Source organism: Phocoena phocoena, chromosome 3 (assembly GCF_963924675.1).
Source record: "Phocoena phocoena chromosome 3, mPhoPho1.1, whole genome shotgun sequence".
Taxonomy (NCBI): domain Eukaryota; kingdom Metazoa; phylum Chordata; class Mammalia; order Artiodactyla; family Phocoenidae; genus Phocoena; species Phocoena phocoena.
Genome location: NC_089221.1, coordinates 110,835,442 through 110,860,928, shown reverse-complemented (window position 1 = coordinate 110,860,928; position 25,487 = coordinate 110,835,442). Strand labels below are relative to the sequence as shown.

The 25,487-nt window shown below is 35.7% G+C and overlaps 1 protein-coding gene across 2 annotated transcripts in view; it reads left to right on the top strand.

The window, feature by feature from the left end:
* The window catches only part of KIF3A (kinesin family member 3A), a 75,274-nt gene extending 50,088 nt beyond the window's left edge, over positions 1-25,186 (top strand). The window contains exons 9-19 of one of the 2 annotated variants that reach the window (XM_065875277.1): positions 1,221-1,319; positions 3,019-3,090; positions 5,200-5,208; positions 16,147-16,303; positions 16,548-16,728; positions 17,494-17,604; positions 17,961-18,086; positions 21,655-21,708; positions 22,071-22,139; positions 22,732-22,856; positions 24,779-24,827. In XM_065875277.1, coding sequence (XP_065731349.1) covers positions 1,221-1,319; positions 3,019-3,090; positions 5,200-5,208; positions 16,147-16,303; positions 16,548-16,728; positions 17,494-17,604; positions 17,961-18,086; positions 21,655-21,708; positions 22,071-22,139; positions 22,732-22,856; positions 24,779-24,827 — 1,052 coding nt within the window. Of the gene's footprint in view, positions 1-1,220; positions 1,320-3,018; positions 3,091-5,199; positions 5,209-16,146; positions 16,304-16,547; positions 16,729-17,493; positions 17,605-17,960; positions 18,087-21,654; positions 21,709-22,070; positions 22,140-22,731; positions 22,857-24,778 lie in introns of both variants that reach the window. The other variant, XM_065875278.1, reaches the window with a different exon arrangement.
* Positions 25,187-25,487: the final 301 nt, after the last annotated feature.

The following is a 25,487-nucleotide window of genomic DNA, read 5'->3' as shown; positions in this document are numbered from 1 at the left end:
TGTTCCAGCTTTGGCCATTAGGAGTTTCTTCAGGGTAGTTCATATATCCTGTCAACATGCTCCCATCAGTTTGTTTGTTTACTTGTTTTTTGAGCACTTCCTCACTTTCTGGCACCACAGATGCTTAGAGCTCATTTTTTAATTTTCCCTACCCTGGCCTTAAAATCATTTATTTCTCCCTGGCTCCTTTCATTGGAGAATGGTATTTAGAAACCAAGATTTAGGCATTAGGTGTGCTCATTGCTACCAGGGTGTCATTGTTTCTAGGCCTAAAGAACAAAATATGTTTAATGAATTTCTTCTCCCAAGACTCTGTGATTTCTTTCCATCTTTTATTTGTAGGTTCAAATATTATATTATGATTAGTGTATATTTTACTCCTCCCCCAGTTACTTTTATTTTCTTAGACATTTCATATATGGACAGTAGTAATTTTAAATAACTACCTTGAAGGTATTATAGCACTGATTTGCTTTAATATTAGCTTAATCCCTTTTTTTGATTTTTTAAGTTAACATATTTGTGTACAAATAAGCCCTTCTTCTTTTGAATTACTTCATGTGATATAGTCCTAAAAGTGGGATCATTGTGTTCGATGACAGTTTTATGGCCCTTAAAAAAATAAACAGGTTGAATGAATTTAAAATCTTAAACAGAAAACTAAGAAAATGCTCCCCAAAAGTGATCATATTTTTTAAAGACTGAAATAATAACTCTAACATGTAACATTTAGAACTGTACTTAAACTAATAATTTGAAATTTTAAACAGATCAGAATCTAACTTCTCTTTAGGAACTTTAAAAATAAAGCCTCGGGCTTCCCTGGTGGCGCAGTGGTTGAGAGTCCGCCTGCCGATGCAGGGGACACGGGTTCGTGCCCCGGTCCGGGAAGATCCCACATGCCACGGAGCGGCTGGGCCCGTGAGCCATGGCTGCTGAGCCTGCGTGTCCGGAGCCTGTGCTCTGCAACGGGAGAGGCCACAACAGTGAGAGGCCCACGTACCGCAAAAAAAAAAAAAAAAAAAAAAAAAAAAAAATAAAGCCTCTGTGTACATTGTATCTGTTTCTGAGGTTAGCATATCTGATATACTGTCTAGGAATATTAAAATAAGGTTTGTTTAGGGCACAAAAACTTAATGAAGAAAGTTTATATAGGCATTTCCTAAATAGCCAGTGACCTGGCACAGAATAAACATCATTGTATTAAATTTCTATTTAAGGGGAAGAAATATCAGGCTCTGATATCAGTGGGTCAGAGGAGGATGATGATGAAGAGGGTGAGGTTGGAGAAGATGGAGAGAAAAGGAAAAAAAGAAGGGGTAAGTTCATTTTAGTGTTCTGGAAATTAAATGAGATTGCTGCCTAATGATGGTTTAACATTCCTAAGGCTGTCGAGTGCATGCCTTTTATTTTGCCATTTTTAATTGTGGAAGCAATTAGAACAGAGGAAGTATGCCATATACCTGGTTAACTTTGCATTATTTTTTCCTCCTATACTGATCTCCTATTTCTAGATGAATCAGCATATAATATGTTCTGGTTTTGTTTTTTTTTTACAATTTAGAATTATAAAAATCTGTGATAGTGGATATACCATTTTAAAATTTCACATGGGGTTTTAATTTAATGTGAGGACTTTTATTTATGTTAGAATCTAAATTTTTAGGAAATTAGGATAATGTGGAATTTTTTTTCAAACATAATTATGCTTTAATCATTGAATTTTTAAGTAATAAATTTGTAGAAGGATTGTATTTTTAATAGAATGTAAAATGTATTCTCTTTGTAAAATGTACCCTCATTCTCACCTGTTACACTGGGCACTTGTTGCCAAGTATGAATTGAGACTGTGTTCATTGTGATAAAGATATAGATGACATGCAAAAGAGAGAGACATATTATAATGGCCTACATTTCAAATCCTTTAACCCTGAATATTTATTTCAGAACTCTCTTCCATTAATGTGGATCATTGTTTTCAAGCTGGTGCATATTTTGCTTGTCTTATTAAAATGTTCTTGCTGAAAATAAACCCATCGCTGTTTGATCAGGTGTCCCTAATTTAAAAGCCATAGAGTCCTTCAAAAGATAGGAAAAATATAATTTAGAGCAAGAGTTGGCAAGTAGTCTGCTGGCCAAATTCAGCCCACCACCTGTTTTTGTAAATAAAAGTTCATGAAACAGCCATGCTCATTTGTTTACATATGGTCTACAGCTGCCTTCACATACGTCTGTCTGGCCTACAAAGCCTAAAGCACTTATCATCTGTCCCTTTACAGAAAATGTTTGCAGACCCCTGATTTAGAGAAGTGGTTTTGTGTTCACACCTATTTTTTCAGAGTAAAGTATTCAAAGCTAAAGCAGATGATAGATTTGTTAAAAATAAAGTTTTAAATAGAAAAAGATGCCACTGCTTAATATGTTAAAATATTTAATAGTAACATATCTTCCTTCCAGGCTTAGAAATTTAAAAAATTTCAGTAAGCCTTTCAAAGTTTTGCTGTGAAACCTTAAACATATATAATCACATCTGATAGTTTGATGTTTTGGAGGTGAAAGAGTGAAATTGAAGACAAACCAAACTGTCTGTATTAAAGGGTAATTTATCATTCTTGTAATTTTAATTGTTCGTGACTTTAAAATTTAAAACTCAGTTCCTTTAGCTTATCAACCTAAATGGTTTAAATAGACTTAAATGTCACCAAATGATTTGTTTATTTTTATTCTCTTCATTCCAACCCTCTGAATTACTATATTTTAAGTGAATAGTGGGGTTTGCCCACAGTGGATACTTAAAGGAATAGAGTTTCTAATTCCCCTGTATGGCTTTGTAATTAGAGAATACTGCATAGAGTACCAAGACTGGTTTTAAGGGAAAGTAGGTTTTGGTTCTTTAATACAAAGCTTGATTGTCCTTTAAAATTCTTTCTTTGGAATTGAATTTTTCTCTGTGTATGTGTTCATTTTCTTGTTTCCTCTTTCTTTGGTTCCCTTTGGGCTCATTTCTTTGTCTTCCAGGCAGTAGCAGCAGCAGTAGTTCAGACTCCACATGTTCTGTCATAGAGAAACCTCTGGATAAGTTCTTGCCTAGTGAGTGGTAGCTCTTAAATTCTCTAACAGAGCTTTGGCTTTTCCATAACCCATGGGCTTCATTTGAGAAATGCTGCACCGCTCCCTGTCATTACTTAAAGAATACATGTTGGACTTCTCAGTAAAACAAAGCATGTGATGACTTTAGCTCCCCTCTTCATTGCTTCCAGTTAACCATAATTGTTAAAACATATGCTTACGCTTATGTTTGAGACAATGGAAGAGAGAGTCATGCTTTTGCAGTTGAGATAATGTAAAGAGAGCTAGTAAGCTGTATAAGAGAATAACTCTTGGTTCCTTTTTATGTTTTATGATACATCCTAGTCAGGTAAGGGACCTGTAATAACAAAATCCTGAATTTCTTAAGGTACACCTTATATTTGGAAGTACACCAGTGCCCTTTATAACATGTCTTATAGTTAAAAAGATTTTACTCCTTGGTGTCCTGTTCTTAGGGGTAGCTTAAGATTGAAAACTCCCTAATAAAGAAAAATGTAAAGTTTGAAGCAAGTAAAGATAAATTGAATGGTATTTTATTTCAAATGGCCATTTATCCTTATTTCTGAATTACCTGATTGATTTTAAGAAACTTTCTAAGGTATGATTAGAGAATTCAGATCCACACGAAATTGTTATGCAAGATCTATCTATCTAGACTTATTTCAAACCTAAAGGCCTTTTCTTACACTGTAATTTAATAAACTAAGTTGAAAAGTATTATTAATTTTGTTTATATTTTAGTTTTCAGAAGAAAAGAGAATTGATGCTTTCTTGTACTAGTTTGCAGCTTACTGCTTTTTAAAGCATTATCTGTATACCTACCTTTCCAAAACTAATAACAAAAACATTTGGTTATTGTTCTTATGCTTTTAGCTTGCTAGAGGAAGACTTCCAAGAATGTTAGGAATTATTTTCTCTATTGCAATTCTTACATTTTACCAAGACAATTAATTTCATAGGCTAACCTATAAAATACATGAAATTGCTGTAGAAACCATGTAGAAGTCTCATTTTGTATTACAAACTGAAAATATAGAAAATATCTGAGTGGGAGGCATTACAATTTAATTTTCTGTTTTAAAATTTTACTTTAATCCTTAGAAAGTAGTTACATCAAAGTATATTGTGAAATGAGTTGTACCTTGTTCAGTTCAAGCAGTTTTAGTTACTCTTTATATACCTGGCATATAACATTGAATTCTTTTGTTGCACTGTGGGTGTGTTGGTGAAGTGGAGAGATGGTTGTCCCAGCATGTGGTTGCTGTGCGTAACTTCCCTTTTAAAAATATGAATGGCCTTTTTTTTTTAAGGTGTTCTTTGTTTGAACTATCAGTTGATCATTTACTTCTATAGAATCATTATTATAATTACCCTTAACAGTCTACTAATAGGTTGAATGCAAGTTTGTTATTATACAGGTGTACTTCACTTTATGCAATAAATTTTTTTCTGAAAAAATTGCTTATAAATCAAGTTGGGAAATCAATTGTATTGGGAGAGCTTGCTGTCTTTAAAAATTCTTTATTAAATGCTTTTGTTTATCACATAATCACTACAGTTTACCCTAAACTCTAGTTGGTTGAAGTTTTTGTGTTGGATTTTCTTAAAGGGGGGCACACCTGTAATGTATCCTTCTATTAGAAGGTCATTGAATTGGGAAATTTTGAAAATGAACAATGTGACTTTTGCTACTTTTAACATATTACTATTTAATATTGGCTTAATTTTCTGTTTGCCCTTTTAGATTACTTCCCAGGTCTTAGCAGGTTCCCAATTCCATGTCCACCATTTGTTGCTGAACTGTTACGTTTGCAGGAGTTTGGGAGTCAGTGTGAGCTCTTAAGATTGATTTGAATTGTAATCTTACACTAAATCTTTTTATCTTGCTTAAATTATTATCTCTGATTATGTTGAATATACTTTTCTTTTTGCATACAACTGCTCTATTTCAGTTTTTATAATGATTTATTCCTATACTTATACTATAAATAAATGCTGTTATACATTTTTCTTTGATTTACAAAAGAAATAATGTTTTTTCTTTTTTTCCTCCTCATCTCTGTGCATATGCTTCCTGTCTACGATTTGCTTACTACTTCTTACTGAAAGATCAAGCAGGTTGGTGTGATTGATTTGCACTCAATGTGGTACAATTATTTAAACTATAAAGAACTTTGTTGTTTAACCACATTACATTTTTTTTTATTTAATGATTTTTTTTACAAGGTAAGTATCTGTCTTTGTATTTTAAAATATCTTTCAACTTCAGCATTTTTAAAAAAAAACTTCCTTTTTTACTAAATTCTTTTTTTAAAATTTATTTCAGTTTTTATTGAGGAAGGTATTAGGAACATTTTTTTTTCAATTTTATTTTATTTATTTTTTTATACAGCAGGTTCTTATTAGTTATCCATTTTATACATATTAGTGTATACATGTCAATCCCAATCTCCCAATTCATCCCATCCCCCACCCCACCCCCTCACCCCCTGCCACTTTCCCTGCTTGGTGTCCATATGTTTGTTCTCTACATCTGTGTCTCAATTTCTGCCCTGCAAACCAGTTCATCTATACCATTTTTCTAGGTTCCACATATACGCATTAATATACAATATTTGTTTTTCTCTTTATGACTTACTTCACTCTGTATGACAGTCTCTAGATTCATCCACATCTCAACAAATGACCCAATTTCGTTCCATTTTATGGCTGAGTAATATTCCATTGTATATATGTACCACAACTTCTTTATCCATTCTTCAGTCGATGGGCATTTAGGTTGCTTCCATGACCTGGCTATTGCAAACAGTGCTGCAGTGAACATTGGGGTGCATGTGTCTTTTTGAATTATGGTTTTCTCTGGGTATATGCCCAGTAATGGGATTGCTGCGTCATATGGTAATTCTATTTTTAGTTTTTTAATGAACCTCCATATTGTTCTCCATAGTGGCTGTATCATTTTACATTCCCACCAACAGTGCAAGAGGGCTCCCTTTTCTCCACACCCTCTCCAGCATTTGTTGTTTGTAGATTTTCTGATGCTGCCCATTCTAACTGGTGTGAGGTGATACCTCATTGTAGCTTTAACTTGCATTTTTCTAATAATTAGTGATGTTGAGCAGCTTTTCATGTGCTTCTTGGCCATCTGTATGTCTTCTTGGAGAAATGTCTATTTAGGTCTTCTACCCATTTTTGGATTGGGTTGTTTGTTTTTTTAATATTGAACTGCATGAGCTGTTTATATATTTTGGAGATTAATCCTTTGTCCGTTGATTCATTTGCAAATATTTTCTCCCATTCTGAGGGTTGTCTTTTAGTCTCGTTTGTAGTTTCCTTTGCTGTGCAAAAGCTTTTAAGTTTCAGTAGGTCCCATTTGTTTATTTTTGTTTTTATTTCCATTAGGAGGTGGATCAAAAAAGATATTGCTGTGATTTATGTCAAAGAGTGTTCTGCCTATGTTTTCCTCTAAGAGTTTTATAGTGTCTGGTCTTACATTTAGGTTTCTAATCCATTCTGGGTTTATTTTTATGTATGATGTTAGGGAGTGTTCTAATTTCATTCTTTTACATGTAGCTGTCCAGTTTCCCCAGCACCACTTATTTGAAGAGACTGTCTTTTTTCCATTGTATATCCTTACCTGCTTTGTCATAGGTTAGTTGACCATAGGTGTGTGAGTTTATCTCTGGGCTTTCTATCCTGTTCCATTGATCTGTATCTCTGTTTTTCTGCCAGTACCATATTGTTTTGATTACTGTAGCTTTGTAGTATAGTATGAAGTCAGGGAGTATGATTCCTGCAGGTTCGTTTTTTTCCCTCAAGACTGCTTTGGCTATTTGGGGTCTTTTGTGTCTCCATACAAATTTTAAGATGTTTTGTTCTAGTTCAGTAAAAAATGCCATTGGTAATTTGATAGGGATTGCACTGAATCTGTAGATTGCTTTGGGTAGTATAGTCATTTTCACAATATTGATTCTTCCAATACAAGAACATGGTATATCTCTCCATCTGTTGGTATCATCTTTAATTTCTTTCATCAGTGTCTTATAGTTTTCTGCCTACAGGTCTTTTGTCTCCCTAGGTAGGTTTATTCCTAGGTATTTTATTCTTTTTGTTGCAATGGTAAATGGGAGTGTTTCCTTAACTTCTCTTTCAGATTTTTCATCATTAGTGTATAGGAATGCAAGAGATTTCTGTGCATTTATGTTGCATCCTGCAACTTTACCAAATTCATTGATTAGCTCTAGTAGTTTTCTGGTGGCATCTTTAGGATTCTCTATGTATAGTATCATATCATCTGCAAACAGTGACAGTTTTACTTCTTCTTTTCCAATTTGTATTCCTTTTATTTCTTTTTCTTCTCTGATTGCCGTGGCTAGGACTTCCAAAACTATGTTGAATAATTGTGGTGAGAGTGGACATACTTGTCTTGTTCCTGATGTTAGAGGAAAAGCTTTCAGGTTTTCACCATTGAGAATGATATTTGCTGTGGGTTTGTCGTATATGGCCTTTATTATGTTGAGGTAGGTTCCCTCTATGCCCACTTTCTGGAGAGTTTTTATCATAAATGGGTGTTGAATTTTCTTTTTCTGCATCTATTGAGATGATCATATGGTTTTTATTCTTCAGTTTGTTAATATGTTGTATCACATTGATTGATTTGCGTATATTGAAGAATCCTTGCATCCCTGGTATAAATCCCACTTAACCATGGTGTATGATCCTTTTAATGTGTTGTTGGATTCTGTTTGCTAGTATTTTGTTGAGGATTTTTGCATCTATACTCAAGAGTGATATTGGTCTGTAACTTTCTTTTTTTGTAGTATCTTTGGTTTTGGTATCAGGGTGATGGTGGCCTCATAGAATGCATTTGGGAGTGTTCCTTCCTCTGCAATTGTTTGGAAGAGTTTGAGAAGGATGGGTGTTAGCTGTTCTCTAAATGTTTGATAGAATTCACCTGTGAAACCATCTGGTCCTGGACTTTTGTTTGTTGGAAGATTTTTAATCACAGTTTCAATTTCATTACTTGTGATTGGTCTGTTCATATTTTCTATTTATTCCTGGTTCAGCCTTGGAAGGTTACACCTTTCTAAGAATTTGTCCGTTTCTTCCAGGTTGTCCATTTTATTGGCATAGAGTTGCTTGTAGTAGTCTCTTAGGATGCTTTGTAATTCTACGGTGTCCGTTGTAACCTCTCCTTTTTCATTTCTAATTTTATTGATTTGAATCCTCTCCCTCTTTCTCTTGATGAGTCTGGCTAATGGTTTATCAATTTTGTTTATCTTCTCAAAGAACTAGCTTTTAGTTTTATTGATCTTTATGATTTCTTTCCTTCTACTAACTTTGGGTTTTGTTTGTTCTTCTTTTTCTAGGTCCTTTAGGTGTAAGGTTAGATTGTTTGAGATTTTTCTTGTCTCTTGAGGTAGGCTTGTGTTGCTATAAACTTCCCTCTTAGAACTGCTTTTGCTACATCCCATAGGTTTTGGATCGTTGTGTTTTCGTTGTCATTCGTCTTGATATTTTTTGATTTCCTCTTTGATTTCTTCGGTGATCTCTTGGTTATATAGTAGCGTATTATTTTAGCCTCCATGTGTTTGTGCTTTTTACGGTTTTTTCCTTGTAATTGATTTCTAATGTCATAGCGTTGTGGTCTGAAAAGATGCTTGATATGATTTCAATTTTCTTAAATTTACAGAGGCTTGATTTGTGACCCAAGATGTGATCTGTCCTGGAGAATGTTCCATGCGCACTTGAGAAGAAAGTGTAATCTTCTGTTTTTGGATGGAAAGTCCTATAAATATCAATTAACTCTATCTGATCTGTTGTGTCATTTAAACCTTGTGTTTCCTTAGTAATTTTGTTTGGCTGAACTGTCCATTGGTGTAAGTGAAGTGCTGAAGTACCCCACTATTATTGTGTTACTGTCGATTTCCTCTTTTTTTTTTTTTTTTTTTAAAATCTCTCAGGACAATCTTTTTTTTTTTTTTTTTTTTTTTAATTTAATTTATTTATTTATGGCTGTGTTGGGTCTTCGTTTCTGTGTGAGGGCTTTCTCTAGTTGTGGCAAGCGGGGGCCACTCTTCATCGCGGTGCACAGACCTCTCACTATCGCGGCCTCTCTTGTTGGGGAGCACAGGCTCCAGACACGCAGGCTCAGTAATTGTGGCTCACGGGCCCAGTTGCTCCGCGGCATGTGGGATCTTCCCAGACGAGGGCTCGAACCCGTGTCCCCTGCATTGGCAGGCAGATTCTCAACCACTGCGCCACCAGGGAAGCCCTCGATTTCCTCTTTTATAGCTGTTAGCACTTGCTTTATGTATTGAGGTGCTCCTATGTTGGGAGCATATATGTTTATAATTGTTATATCTTCTTCTTGGATTGATCCCTTGATCACTATGTAGTGTCCTTCCTTGTCTCTTGTAACATTCTTTATTTTAAAGTCTATTTTATCTGATATGAGTATTGCTACTCCAGCTTTCTTTTGATTTCCATTTGCATGGAATATCTTTTTCCATCCCCTCATTTCGGTCTGTATGTGTCCCTAGGTCTGAAGTGGGTCTCTTGTAGACAGCATATATATGGGTCTTGTTTTTCTATCCATTCAGCGAGCCTGTGTCTTTTGGTTGGAGCATTTAATCCATTCACGTTTAAGGTAATTATCGATATGTATGTTCCTATGACCATTTTCTTAATTGTTTTGGGTTTGTTTTTGTAGGTCCTTTTGTTCTGTTGTGTTTCCCACTTAGAGAAGTTCCTTTAGCATTTGTTGTAGAGCTGGTTTGGTGGTGCTGAATTCTCTTAGCTTTTGCTTGTCTGTAAAGCTTTTGATTTCTCTGTTGAATCTGAATGAGATTCTTGCTGGGTAGAGTAATCTTGGTTGTAGGTTCTTCCCTTTCATCACTTTAAGTATATCATGCCACTCCCTTCTGGCTTGTAGAGTTTCTGCTGAGAAATCAGCTGTTAATCTTATGGGAGTTCCCTTGTTTGTTATTTGTCATTTTTGCCTTGCTGCTTTCAATAATTTTTCTTTGTCTTTAATTTTTGTCAATTTGATTACTATGTGTCTCGGCGTGTTTCTCCTGTATGGGACTCTCTGTGCTTCTGGGACTTGGGTGGCTATTTCCTTTCTCATGTTAGGGAAGTTTTCGACTATAATCTCTTCAAATATTTTCTCTGGTCCTTTCTTTCTCTCTTGTCCTTCTAGGACCCCTATAATGCGAATGTTGCTGTGTTTAATGTAGTAGTCCCAGAGGTCTCTTAGGCTGTCTTCATTTCTTTTCATTCTTTTTTCTTTATTCTGTTCTGCAGCAGTGAATTCCACCATTCTGTCTTCCAGGTCATTTATCCATTCTTCTGCCTCAGTTATTCTGCTATTTATTCCTTCTAGTGTATTTTTCATTTCAATTATTGTATTGTTCATCTCTGTTTGTTTGTTCTTTAATTCTTCTAGGTCTTTGTTAAACATTTCTTGCATCTTCTTGATCTTTGCCTCCATTCTTTTTCCAAAGTCCTGGATCATCTTCACTATCATTATTTTGAGTTCTTTTTCTGGAAGGTTGCCTATCTCCACTTCATTTAGTTGTTTTTCTGGGGCTTTATCTTGTTCCTTCATCTGGTACATAGCCTTCTGCTTTTTCATCTTGTCTATCTTTCTGTGAATGTGGGGTTTTTTCCACAGGCTGCAGGATTGTAGTTCTTCTTGCTTCTGCTGTCTGCCCTCTAGGAACATTTTTGTTTCCAAATAATCTTCTTAAGGGAACAGTTCAGAAATAATTAGATTGATAGTGATAAACACATTGGATATTCTAGAACTAATTAACAAAATAGACAACAAAACTGCATGGTGTAATCATTTTTCTAAATTCTTAAAGACCCATTAAGCCAAATTTTAGAAATAAAAATATAAGTGATTTCATATTCAAGATTTTTCCCTTTTTAAAAAAAAATATATTTTTTTAAAAAAGAGTGTTCTGAGTGGGAATGAGTATCCCTTCATTCATACATAGAAAGTAAAATCTGTATGAATATAGAGGTGAGTGACATGACACACCTGACATCACTGTGTCAAAGCAGTCCCTCCTGCCCTAACTCAAGAGCAGCTCCCTTTCCAACTCTCCAATCAGCATTCATGGCATCACTGCCCTTTCCTTCACCAGAGCTCACAATATTTGCTCTGAATCTTCCCTTTTCTTGCCAGTCTCTTCCCATTTACTATCAATTTTTCATACAAGGTACCTCCCAGGAATGTTGCTTCTTCTTCATAAGCCCAGCCAGTTCTCAAGGATAATACCTCAACCCCTGTACAAGTGTCCATTCTGGTCTTCCTGCTTCCACTCAAATCTCCTGGGCTCAGAAGTGCTGGCGTGCTCTTCTTCATCTTTAATTTTTATCACACAGTTCTACTGCTTGAGAAATAGCACTCCAAGGCCCTTATTATCTGACTTGCCCTCTGCAAACTCATAGCTCATTACTTTAAAAAAGATATTCTGTTACAGGTCCCTTTAAGGCTGTATTGTCTACCATACCTAATGCTAAGTTTTGATGGAAATCCATCAACATGGTATCATACTCATCCCTGCCTTCTTACTAGAAAATAATGACCATAATTTCACCATTAACCTTTCACTTTTTTTTAAAGTGAGGAATCAAACATCTGGTTATGTATGCTCATGGGCGCTTGTATAATGAAAATGAAATTAATTCAGTTAACACTTCCTGAAATTCTTCTCTTTAACTTTACCTTGCCAAAGTTCACCTTCACAGTTTTGGTTAGAGCACATGGTAGAGGAGAAGTTAAAATATTACCACTCTGGTTTGGCTCAATTAAATACTCTATGACATTAAAATTCTTTTTAGATTTTTTTACCTGAAATTTTGTGCTGAAAATTTACACTTTTAGAAAAAGAAAGTTTTTTTTTTTGGTTGGTTGGTTGGTTTGGTTCATTAATATTTTTTAAAAATCCAAAAAAAAACAGCGTAAAAGTAACTTTTCATGATACCATGTTTTTAAGTGCCTGGTTAGGAGAGTTGGTACCTATTCACATTTAGCTTAAAATATTATTTGGGGAGAAATATGATTTATTGGACTGATTCTGGCTAAAATAATATGTTACTTGAATATCAGAGTTTTGAAACTGAACCTAGCTATATATATGCATGGTCATCTTTATGAAAATGGTATGAGAGCACAATAAGATTTTTGCTGCTAAAACATCAGTTTGAAAATATTACCTGAATGGTTTTGAATAACTAATGCAATTCAGACCTAGTAGTAATTCATCAATATGCATGTGCTTTTGTATTTCTACCTATAAGATTTTTTTTTATTTTACTGCTTCTTAATGGGTCTGGAAACTGTATGTTTTTATTTTGTTGTTGTTTTTTACATCTTTATTGGAGTATAATTGCTTTAAATGGTGTGTTAGTTTCTGCTTTATAACAAGGTGAATCAGTTATACATATACATATGTTCCCATGTCTCTTCCCTCTTGCGTCTCCCTCCCTCCCACCCTCCCTATCCCACCCTCCCTATCCCACCCTCCCTATCCCACCCCTCTAGGTAGTCACAAACCACCTAGCTAATCTCCCTGTGCTATGCAGCTGCTTCCCACTAGCTATCTGTTTTACATTTGGTAGTGTATATATGTCCATGCCACTCTCTCACTTTGTCACAGCTTACCCTTCCCCCTCCCCATATCCTCAAGTCCATTCTCTAGTAGGTCTGTGTCTTTATTCCCATCTTACCCCTAGGTTCTTCATGACATTTTTTTTTCTTATATTCCATATATATGTGTTAGCATACGGTATTTGTCTTTCTCTTTCTGACTTCACGCTGTATGACAGACTCTAGGTCCATCCACCTCACGACAAATAACTCAATTTCGTTCCTTTTTATGGCTGAGTAATATTCCATTGCATATATGTGCCACATCTTCTTTATCCATTCATCCAATGATGGACACTTAGGTTGTTTCCATCTCCTGGCTATTGTAAGTAGAGCTGCAATAAACATTTTAGTACATGACTCATTTTGAATTATGGTTTTCTCAGGGTATATGCCCAGTAGTGGGATTGCTGGGTCATGTGGTAGTTCTATTTTATTTTTTTAAGGAACCTCCATACTGTTCTCCATAGTGGCTGTACCAATTCACATTCCCACCAGCAGTGCAGGAGTGTTCCCTTTTCTCCATGCCCTCTCCAGCATTTATTGTTTCTAGATTTTTTGATGATGGGCATTCTGACCAGTGTGGGATGATATCTCATTGTAGTTTTGATTTGCATTTCTTTAATGATGTTGAGCATTCTTTCATGTGTTTGTTGGCAATAGGAAACTGTATGTTTTTAGCTAACAAAACAGTTGCAACCCTAGGAACCTAAAAAATTAATGTGCATGTGTCAGTCAGACCATTTACTCTATACTCCTATGGTTTTCACACATACATTTTTTAATCTTAACATATTTGCCATTTTTTCTTTAAATATTTACAATTTTGGAGTGGAAAGGAAGTTATAATTTTTTAGTGCATACACTTACTTTATACCTGAACATACTTTCCCCCCTCAAATTTCTAAGAAATAGTATTACTGATGGGAAATCCTTTCTAGGAATTCATTGGGAATAGGAGTTAGATTACTTTTTAAAATTATTTCTTAACAGTGTAATTCAGAATGTTCAGTATAGGTGATTGTGCCAAAGAATCCAACAGAGTCAGGTCTATGGCCTGACTTTGGGATTGCAGTGAATCACACCACACCGAAGCGTGAATTTGGATCAGTGCTTTTGTTTACTCTTCTATTTAACTTAATTTGTTTTGTGGCTTTAGTTTGCTTTGGACTTTCTTGTATTTCTATAGAAGCGAAGGGTAACGTATTTTAAACCTTTGGGGGTTTTATATGATTTTAACCCAAAGAATTAAAGCCTGTGAATGATTCATCGTCTCATGGTTCCTGAAAGAGTTTATTCAGATATATATCTCCATCGTCTTTATTTTTCAGTTCTCTTTCCTTGTTAGCATGAGGGGTTAGCTTTTGGTGGAGACATTAACAGTTTATAAAAAACTCTTCTTCTTTACACTCTTCTGTGGTCCTCTGGGAAGGAAGTTAAGAATGACAGAAAGCTTTCAGGAGAGCCTCAGACCAATTCTACGAAAAATTTGATTGTTTTTCTGAAGGAAAGTATGTTTCAAAGAAATTGTATTACCAGAAATGAATTATCTTTGATTCAGTTTCATAACCAGTTTAATAAGCTAGTTTTTCTTTTCTCTTTCTTGGCTTTTCATTTTAATTTCATGGTTTTGAAATTCAGTAAAATTTATTGAACGTCTATTATATGTACATAAAACACTCTACTAGACATTATAATCAAAATAATCATTTTGAAGCTGTATTTCTTAGCTGCATTATTTTGTAGTATTTCTACTTATATTTGACACTAGGAATGTTTAATCTGACTTAGGGAGATTTAGGATCCTTAGTTTGACATCATAACAAGCTATTTTAGTTCATTTAAGGTATGATGATATATTGTGACAGCAACTGTAAAATGCCTGGTTAATTCATATGTAACTGTTACATAATTAGTATAGAGTTATTTCCTTTAAAAGTATACTATGAAGTAAAATACTTTCAAGTAATTTTATCAAACACAATTTTAGAAAACCTCTGAAAATATATGTTAAAAACTACTTACACATTCTGCCTGATATTTTTATCTGTACATTTTATACCTATATGGGGCTTTTTAAAAAAAAATAAATTTATTTATTTATTTATTTATTTTTGGCTGCATTGTGTCTTCGTTGCTGTGCGCGGGCTTTCTCTAGTTGTGGCGAACGGGGGCTATTCTTTGTGGTGTGCGGGCTTTTTTTTTTTTTTAAGAATCAATTCTGTCTATTTATTTTTGGTTGTGTTGGGTCTTCGTTGCTGCACGTGGGCTTTCTCTAGTTGCAGTGAGCGGGGGCTACTCTTTGTTGCAGTGTGTGGGCTTCTCATCGAGGTGGCTTCTCTTGTTGCAGAGCACGGGCTCTAGGCACGCGGGCTTCAGTAGTTATGGCATGTGGGCTTAGTAGTTTTGGCTCACGGACCCTAGAGCACAGGCTCAGGAGTTGTGGCACATGGGCTTAGTTGCTCTGCAGCATGTGGGATCTTCCCAGAGCCGGGCTCAGTCCCATGTCCCCTTCCTTGGGAGGCAGATTCTTAACCACTGTGCCACCAGGGAAATCTCTTTTTAAAAAAAAAAAAAAAAAAAATTTATTTGTTTATTTTTGGCTGTGTTGGGTCTTTGTTGCTGCACGTGGGCTTTCTCTAGTTGCGGAGAGCAGGGGCTACTCTTCATCGCAGTGCGAGGGCTTCTCATTGTGGTGGCTTCTCTTGTTGCAGAGCACCGGCTCTAGATGCGCGGGCTTCAGTAGTGGTGGCATGCGGACTCAGTAGTTGTGGCTCGCGGGTTCTAGAGCGCAGGCTCAGTAGTTGTGGCGCACAGGCTTAGTTGCTCCACGGCATGTGGGATCTTCCCAGACCAGAGCTTGAATGCGTGTCCCCTGCATTGGCAGGTGGATTCTTAACCACTGTGCCACCAGGGAAGTCCCTTTGTGGCTTTTATTTATTCATTTATTTTAATAAATTTTGTGGGGAGGTGTTTTGAGAAGCCACTTGATTTTGTACCTGGTTATCAGAAAAAAGTAACTAAATAATCGTATTGCTTTTTTGACGACATGTGTTATTTGGGGAAATACAAATATCTTTGCTTTTTTTATTTATTTAGTTTTCCTGTTTATCTTTCTCTTTTTTTTCCCTGCTAATCTCTTATGCTTCTTTTTCACTTACTTCTGTTCTTAGTTATCACTGCACAGTTGGACAACAGTTTGAATTTAGCAGTTAGTTAAAAAGATCTTCTAGGGACATAATAAATAGAAATAAAATATGTTATTCAGTTGATTTCCTTAAAATGTTGACATTTGATTTTCTTTTCATGAGGAATGTATCTTTTATATTGAAGATAATTTATGTGTCTGAAGCATTGACTCTGAAGTGACTGTTGGAATTAAATGACTCAAATAGGTAAAAAGAAAGTTTCCCCAGATAAAATGGTTGAAATGCAAGCAAAAATTGATGAGGAGAGAAAAGCACTTGAAACAAAGCTTGACATGGAAGAAGAAGAAAGAAACAAGGCTAGAGCTGAGTTAGAGAAACGGGAAAAAGATCTTCTTAAGGCCCAGTGAGTATTACTGAATTGAGATGGAGTTGTGATTTAAATTTCCTGGTTTTTCTCATTGGATGTATAAGCAAGAAAATTGAATAGTAATTAAAAGCAATACTACACAGTTGTGTGTTTGATAGAGATGTTATATAATTATATTCCTATTTTGAAATTTTACATCCAAATCCTTGTTAAATTTGGGGAAATTTAGTAGAATAGTAGATAATTGATGGATACAGAGTGTTCTCATTTTAATTAACAGACAAGAGCATCAGTCTTTGCTAGAGAAATTATCTGCACTGGAGAAGAAGGTAATTGTTGGTGGTGTTGATTTGTTGGCAAAAGCTGAGGAACAAGAGAAACTTCTTGAAGAATCCAACATGGAACTGGAAGAAAGGAGGAAAAGAGCAGAGCAACTTCGCAGAGAACTTGAGGAAAAGGAGGTAATGTAAATTTTTGTTTCTGGTTGATGCTTCACCTAAGGTATTTAACTTTTCTAGTGAAAAGCTGAATATCTATAATCTTAATAAAATTAAAAAAAATAAATTTATTTATTTTTAGCTGTGTTGGGTCTTCGTTGCTGCGGGTGGGCTTTCTCTAGTTGCGGAGAGCAGGGGATACTCTTTGTTGCAGTGCACAGGCTTCTCATTGCAGTGGCTTCTCTTATTGCGGAGCACGGGCTCTAGGCACACAGGCTCAGTAGTTGTGGCATGCGGGCTTAGTTGCTCTGTGGCAGGTGGGATCTTCCCGGATCAGGGCTCAAACCCATGTCCCCTGCATTTGCAGGTGGATTCTTAACCACTGCGCCACCAGGGAAGTCCCAGGTGCACAGGCTTCACATTGCGATGGCTTCTCTTGTTGTGGAGCATGGGTTCTAGGCATGTGGGCTTCAGTAGTTGTGGCACGTGGACTCAGTAGTTGTGGCTTGTGGGCTCTAGAACGCAGGCTCAGTAGTTGTGGTGCGTGGGCTTAGTTTCTCCGCAGCATGTGGGATCTTCCCGGACCAGGGATCGAACCCATGTCCCCTGCATTGGCAGGTGGATTCTTAACCACTGTGCCACCAGGGAAATCCCTTAATAAAATTTTAAAGCATATCTGTGGATTGCTTTGAAAGAAATAGTTGCTAAACATTTATGTCATTTGTTAAATAATTAAACTTGTGATTTAATGAATAAAATTATTCTGAAGTTTATCACTTTATGTCATAGCAAGAACGCTTGGATATTGAAGAAAAGTATACCAGTTTGCAAGAAGAAGCTCAAGGAAAGACCAAGAAATTAAAGAAAGTTTGGACTATGCTGATGGCTGCGAAGTCAGAGGTTGGTCTTTTAGAAGTTACCTATTATTGTAGTTTGAATTTTTTAGAAAAGAATTTCTTTAAGTATGTTTAAGAATCCTAAAGGAATCATAATATGTGCTTACAGTTTTAAAGAAATAAAATTTTTGCCTTTATTTGCAATTTTTAATTTCAGCTGTTAAGCTAAATTGTTTATTTCCAATCTTAACTAATAACATGGAATAGACAATGATAGATAGTGTTATTCTGTCCATTGTTTTTGTGAAAGAACTGGGTAAGCTCTTACAAGGTCTCCTAGACCACTGCCCTATGTCAGATGGAATTGTTTTGTATTTAAAATCTTGTTTGTCCTTAGTATTTTCATTGATTCTCCGTTAGATGGCCGATCTCCAACAGGAACATCAGAGGGAAATTGAAGGCCTTTTGGAGAACATTCGACAACTTAGCCGGGAGCTTCGACTTCAGATGCTTATTATTGATAATTTTATACCTCAGGATTATCAGGTAAGTGGGAATTTCTCTGTCTTAGGTATTAGGTCACTTGGCTGGGGTTAAGGACTAAGGAAATATAATTTCTAATTTAATTAATGGTAAATATTTACATTTCAGTTGCTGATGATAAAATTTTCTTGAACTAATGGCCATCACATTTCACTTCAGCTGTTAACAGTTCTTAATACATAATTCTCTGTTTGAGTAACTAAGTATCTGAATAAGAATTTCTTAGTCCTGGGAGGAAGGCCAAATTCATGTAATTCATGTAAAGGTATAGGTCCTGTTTATTCTTTCAACATTCTTTATCCTATAATTAGAATAAACAAAACTCCTGTGCGAACCTTTTCTCCTTGTTTATGGATGCTAATTCTGTGTGTGTGTGTGCGGGCAGGGGAATGGTAAAACATACATAAAATTTACCATTTTAACTATTTTTTTTTTTACATCTTTACTGGAGTATAATTGCTTTACAATGGTGTGTTAGTTTCTGCTGTACAACAAAGTGAATCAGCTATAAGTACACATATATCCCTGTATCACCCTCTTGCATCTCCCTCCCTCCCTCCCTCCCACCCTCCCACCCTCCCTATCCCACCCCTCTAGGTGGTCACAAAGTATTGAGCTGATCTCCCTGTGCTATGCAGCAGCTTCCCACTAGCTATCTATTTTACATTTGGTAGTGTATATATGTCCATGCCACTCTCTTACTTCTTCCCAGCTTCCCCTTCCCCCACTGTGTCCTCAAGTCTGTTCTTTACGTCTGCATCTTTATTCCTGCCCTGCCACTAGGTTCATCAGTACCGTGTTTTTAGATTCCATGTATGTGTGTTAGCATATGGTATTTGTTTTTCTCTTTCTGACTTACTTCACTCTGTATGACAGAGTCTAGGTCCATCGACCTCACTACAAATAACTCAATTTCGTTCCTTTTTATGGCTGAGTAATATTCCACTGTATATATGTGCCACATCTTCTTTATTCATCTGTTGATGGACATTTAGGTTGCTTCCATGTCCTGGCTATTGTAAATAGAGCTGTAGTGAACTATTTTTAAGAGTACAGTTCATTGACATTAAGTACATTCACAGTGTTGTGCAGTGATCACTACCATCCATCTCTAGATGTATGCTGACTCTAAATACTAGTATAATTTAAAAATCTTAGCCTCTATTATTCTTTTCCCCACATTTCTGTCTTTCCAGTATATTTTAGTGAACTTTAACATTGATTTTTTTGACATCTTTATTAGAGTATAATTGCTTTACAATGATGTGTTAGTTTCTGCTTTATAACAAAGTGAATCAGTTATATATATACCTATGTTCCCATATCTCTTCCCTCTTGCGTCTACCTCCCTCCCACCCTCCCTATCCTACCCCTCTAGGTGGTCACAAAGCACTGAGCTGATCTTCCACTGCTATGTGGCTGCTTCCCACTAGCTATCTATTTTACGTTTGGTAGTGTATATATGTCCATGCCACTCTCTCACTTTGTCCCAGCTTACCCTTCCCCCTTCCCATATCCTCAAGTCTATTCTGTAGTAGGTCTGCATCTGTATTCCCATCTTGCCCCTAGGTTTTTCTGACCTTTTTTTTTTTTTAGATTCCATATATATGTGTTAGCATATGGTATTTGTTTTTCTCTTTCTGACTTACTTCACTCTGTATGACAGTCTCTAGGTCTATCCACCTCACTATACATAACTCAATTTTGTTCCTTTTTATGGCTGAGTAATATTCCATTGTATATATGTGCCACATCTTCTTTATTCATCTGTTGATGGACACTTAGGTTGCTTCCATGTCCTGGCTATTGTAAATAGAGCTGCAGTGAACATTTTGGTACATGACTCTTTTTGAATTATGGTTTTCTCAGGGTATATGCCCTGTAGTGGGATTGCTGGGTCGTATGGTAGTTCCATTTTTAGTTTTTTAAGGAACCTCCATACTGTTTTCCATAGTGGCTGTATCAATTTACATTCCCACCAACAGTGCAAGAGGTTTCCCTTTTCTCCACACCCTCTCCAGCATCTATTGTTTGTAGATTTTTTGATGATGGCCATTCTGACCAGTGTGAGATGATATTTCATTGTAGTTTTGGTTTGCATTTCTCTAATGATTAATGATGTTGAGCATCCTTTCATGTGTTGGTTGACAATCTGTATATCTTCTTTGGAGAAATGTCTATTTAGGTCTTCTGCCCATTTTTGGATTGGGTTGTTTGTTTTTTTGATATTGAGCTGCTTGTAAAATTTGGAGATTAATCCTTTGTCAGTTGCTTCATTTACAAATATTCTCCCCCATTCTGAGGGTTGTCTTGTCGTCTTGTTTATGGTTTCCTTTGCTGTGCAAAAGCTTCTAAGTTTCATTAGGTCCCATTTGTTTATTTTTGTTTTTATTTCCATTTCTCTAGGAGGTGGGTCACAAAAAGGATCTTGCTGTGATTTGTGTCATAGAGTGTTCTGCCTATGTTTTCCTCTAAGAGTTTGATGGTGTCTGGCCTTATATTTAGATCTTTAATCCATTTTGAGGTTTTTTTTGTGTACAGTGTTAGGGAGTGTTCTGATTTCATTCTTTTACATGTAGCTGTCCAGTTTTCCCATCACCACGTATTGAAGAGGCTGTCCTTTCTCCACTGTACATTCCTGCCTCCTTTATCAAAGATAAGGTGACCATATGTGTGTGGGTTTCTCTCTGGGCTTTCTATCCTGTTCCATTGATCTATATTTCTGTTTTTGTGCCAGTACCATACTATCTTGATTACTGTAGCTTTGTAGTATAGTCTGAAGTCAAGGACCCTGATTCCTCCAGCTCCATTTTTCTTTCTCAAGGTTGCTTTGGCTATTCGGGGTCTTTTGTGTTTCCACACAAATTGTGAAATTTTTTGTTCTAGTTCTGTAAAAAATGCCAGTGGTAGTTTGATAGGGATTGCATTGAATCTGTAGATTGCTTTGGGTAGTAGAGTCATTTTCCCAATGTTGATTCTTCCAGTGCAAGAACATGGTATATCTCTCCATCTATTTGTATCATCTTTAATTTCTAACATTGATTTTTAAAAATTTATTTTGAATCTATATACAGCTTTAAGAAATTTGTCTGAATATAAGCCTTAGTATTTTTTTTCCTTTGGACCTCAGCTGCACAGAATTACTATTTGGCTCACAATATACTGTCCTTGATGGTCCTTAGATGGCCTACTTTTGTTTAGTTAGTTATTTTGTAGTGAACTTGTCACCCAAAACAAAAGCTAGGACCATGGTAGTGACCTGTTTCTAACCAAGTGGTTTCCCTCTTGCCTCTTCTATCCCTTTACCTCTTCAAGCTCAAGGTAACCACCATCCTGAATGCCATGTTCTTTATTTTCTTGCTTTTTATTTTTATACAGTTTAATTGAATCTACATATATTCCTTGAAAGTATATATTTTAAAATATATAAAAGGGGCATCATGCAGTATATAATGTTTTGAGACTTAACTTTTTTCACTTACTATATTAAGATTTTAGTTCCATGAATATTTTGCAGTATTTTAAATGTTATTAAATATTAAAAGTAGATCATCTCTGACTCTTTTAAAAGGAAATGATTGAAAACTATGTCCATTGGAATGAAGACATAGGGGAATGGCAACTAGTGAGTATTAACCTTCATCCTTTCATGAAATACTATGGAATACTTCCTGTAGACTGGAATTGTACTGGCTACAATGCGGAGAAAGGTGGTCCAGAGGATGAATCAAGTGAGAAGCCACTGAGGTGGATAAGATGTTTTAATAATTATGTTATAACACACAGAATATTCTGTGTGTTATACATAGTAGAGATGGTGTAGGTTTGTGTATAGGACTGAATGACCTCTGGGGTCCCTTTCTATTCCAGCATTCAAATTATGTTTTATGAGTGTACCATCAGTATATCTCATAGTAATTTGTCTCATTCATAGTATTAATTGCTAATTAAGATAATTCTCCTCCCCTTCTTTTTTCCTTTTTTGAGAAATGTGTTGCCTACACAGGAAATAACATGAGAAAGCAGACTCCAGTTCCTGATAAAAAGGAGAAAGACGTAAGAGTGCTTTTTTAAAAAAACAAAACAAAAAAAACTACAGTTGGTTCTTTATCGGAATGTGGGTCACTAAATTGTGTTATCATCATGATATCTATTAATCAGCTCAGCTGAAAAATAGGCTACTATTTTGAGAATAGAGGCTCTAGGATGGGGTGATTATTAGGACAGTTCTGTTCACCTTCAGTCGTGATGGCAGGCATTTCTGTGACAAGAGTGGCATGTAGTTCTCTTTGGAGACTCTTTTCACCATCTCTCTGGGCCTTGGGGATTTGGTTAGAGACTAGAATAAGTCTGTCCTTTTCAAAGCTGGTCCTAGTCTTAGGTCAACAAGAGGAAGTAGCAGCTTTAGGGAAAACAACAACAGTTTTTCTTTACTACTAAGGAATTTATAGTGTGTCAGGGCTTCTTCACCAACACTTAGTGAATACATTTGAGATAAATGGCATTAGAAAAAGATATCTTTAGATATTTATTTGGTTTTGTCTTTGGCTTTTTTTCCTAAGAGTTTATTTAGTATTTTAAATCTTCCCCCAAATCTGGTTTAAATTCTTCTGTAAGAATGTCTTGTGTTTATTTCCTTTACATATAGCCCTTTGAGGTGGACCTTTCCCATGTGTATCTTGCCTATACTGAGGAGAGCCTACGGCAGTCCTTGATGAAATTAGAGAGGCCACGGACTTCAAAGGGGAAAGCAAGGCCAAAAACAGGGAGAAGGTAAGAACTGTCTTTGAGTCCCATGAGCCAAAGGCAGTGAGATTTTTCAAATTAAGTACATTTAAAGGAAATTTAGTTAACACGATAAGTATTTTGTCTGATAGATTTAACTAAATATTGAAGTCCTATGTAGTTACAATTTGAGTAAATAAAATCTGGCTAAAGAATTAAGGTCTTCCAACTTCTTTAGCCCTCCTGAGTAGTAGAATTTATTGTTAATTTACTTTGTTCTTTCCAAATGTATAATAAGTCATTACTATTTTAATTCCTTAATCCTTACACTAATTATTCTAGTGAGATGCTAATTAATTTGCCTCGTTAGACTCCCAAGGTATTGTATTCAGCTGATTCATTTTTCTGTCATGAATACTTCCCCAAGAACCTTGATTTCCTCAGTCACCAGTTAAATAAAACTTCTCTGTCTTTCCCTGTCCTTTGACTATTGAGTAGTCTATATGTATTGTAACATAGCCCAGAGAAATGAGGATGTGAAAGCCCTGGGCTGGAGCTTATTTCTTCTCTCCCTTCCCTACGTTAAGTACTGTTCAGCTTATTGAAACTGACTAACAGACTTTGGGGCTCCTGAAATGACAGGAAATAATAAGCTTATATTTTTCCCTACTTTGAGTACCTAGACTTTTGAGTTACGTGTAGGGTGAAGTCTGTGTAACGTAATCTCATAGACATAACCTACGTTTTATAAATTTGGGGAGGAGGAATCAGTAGCATATTAAAAGTGTACAAATTTTTACATTCTTCAACATTTAGATGTCAGACATTAAAAGCATTTCATATGCCAACAGAAGCCATGCATGTAATATTAGTGAATGAAGCAAATCAATTCAAAGAAACACCAATTCCTCTATGTCTTTGACTTTTCCACTTTTAATGGAGGTATTTTCCTCTTAACTCTGCAGTTAGTAAGAAAAGTGACAGTTCAAGTATGATGATAAATGGTAAGACAGTTGCCCTCAGTGTGGGAGAAAAATAGGCAATGGTGTGGGCTGGGGCAAAACGGAGCATGTTCTGTCTGGAGTGAGTTGCCTGTTACTCTGCTTCTAGTTAGTTTGGGGAAAGAGGGCCCATGGTTTCTGGATCTTCTTGTTTCAAAGGAGAAGCCAGAAATCAGGATTATTTACATGAGATCTCCGTCTTTAGTCACTTTTTAAAAGCTATGTGGACCTAAAACAAACAAGCAAATAATTTCATAAGGTATTTGGATACAGTTTTCAGAATGCTTATTTTAAAATATATACTTTTTCAGTTTAATCTAAAAAAAAGAAAACAAATGTGAGCTAACATTCGACGAGCCAAATCCAGCATCTCTGTGTACCAGAATTAGCCTGCTGTATTATGAAAACAGTAAATGGCCATAATTATAGACAAATATACATGATAAGTGGTTTATTGATACTACATTACATTGCTTGACAATGTTCAATGTGATATTCCTCATTAGAAGCACATATTTCAGTGTGCTAATAAGCAAAACTGCAATAAACATGATAGATTAATGGAACATTTCCATCATTTCCTACACAGTCATTTGTGAGTTTTTGCTTCAGATGATTTGTGACTCTGGCATCTTTAGCATACCCCAGAAGAGATAATCAGGGGGTTCAAATGTGGCAAGCATGCAGACCGCTTGGCCTGTCCACATTGTCTAGTCCGGTTTATTGTTCACTCACTCCTTCATCACTGTGGGTGGTGGAGTGGAGGGCCTTGCTATTGTGCTCACTCTAGGTGACCTTTCCCTAGCCTGAAAAGGCAGACATTAATTGATCTCATGGTCAAGCATGTCAAACCTTGGCCTGTTTCTAGACTCTATGGCTGCCTGGTATTATCTACTACATAATGTAAAGTGTTTGCATTTCAGTCTTTTAGGAAAGCATTCATGTTTTCTTTTTCTCTTCTCCAAACAGAAAGCGTTCTGCAAAGCCTGAAACTGTAATTGACTCTTTACTTCAGTAAATGTTACAGACTTAAAGTCAGAATAAAAATTAGTGATATCCTCATGCCTGGACAAAACCTTTAATTAAAACACTGAAGACTTTTGTGTTATTTCAAATAATGGAAGCTGTAGATCATGCAGTAAGACTGGAACTAATAATTTGCCTAATAACTTTTAGTCTATATATATTAAGTTAATATAACATTAAAATTGTACAATTGGTAATTGTTCAAATTGTCATATTAGTTTTCAACTTATACTGTGCAGGGAAGTTGAGAGAGCAGCTTATACTATAGAGAGTTGCAGTTTAAATGTATACATAAATCTGCTAGTGATTTACTCAACTACTGTATATTTAGATGACCGGATATTCAAAATAGAAAAAAAAGTATAAGTCCTGTTTTGCACATAGAAAGTTGCAGGTCTAATTGTCCTATGTTTTCCTGTTATATATGAATGTATGGGCTGCAAATCTAAGAAATGATTCTATCCTAACACCCACCTGGCCTTTTATAATATGTTCTAATTTTTATACTAACATTCATTGCATTTAAAATATGAGATGGGTGATCTTATTGATCTATAGAAAATTTTATAATTCGATAGTCAATCTTTAGAAGTATACATGCTTAAAAAACAAAAGTTGAAGATATGTTTCATCTGGACCTCTCTTGATTTTT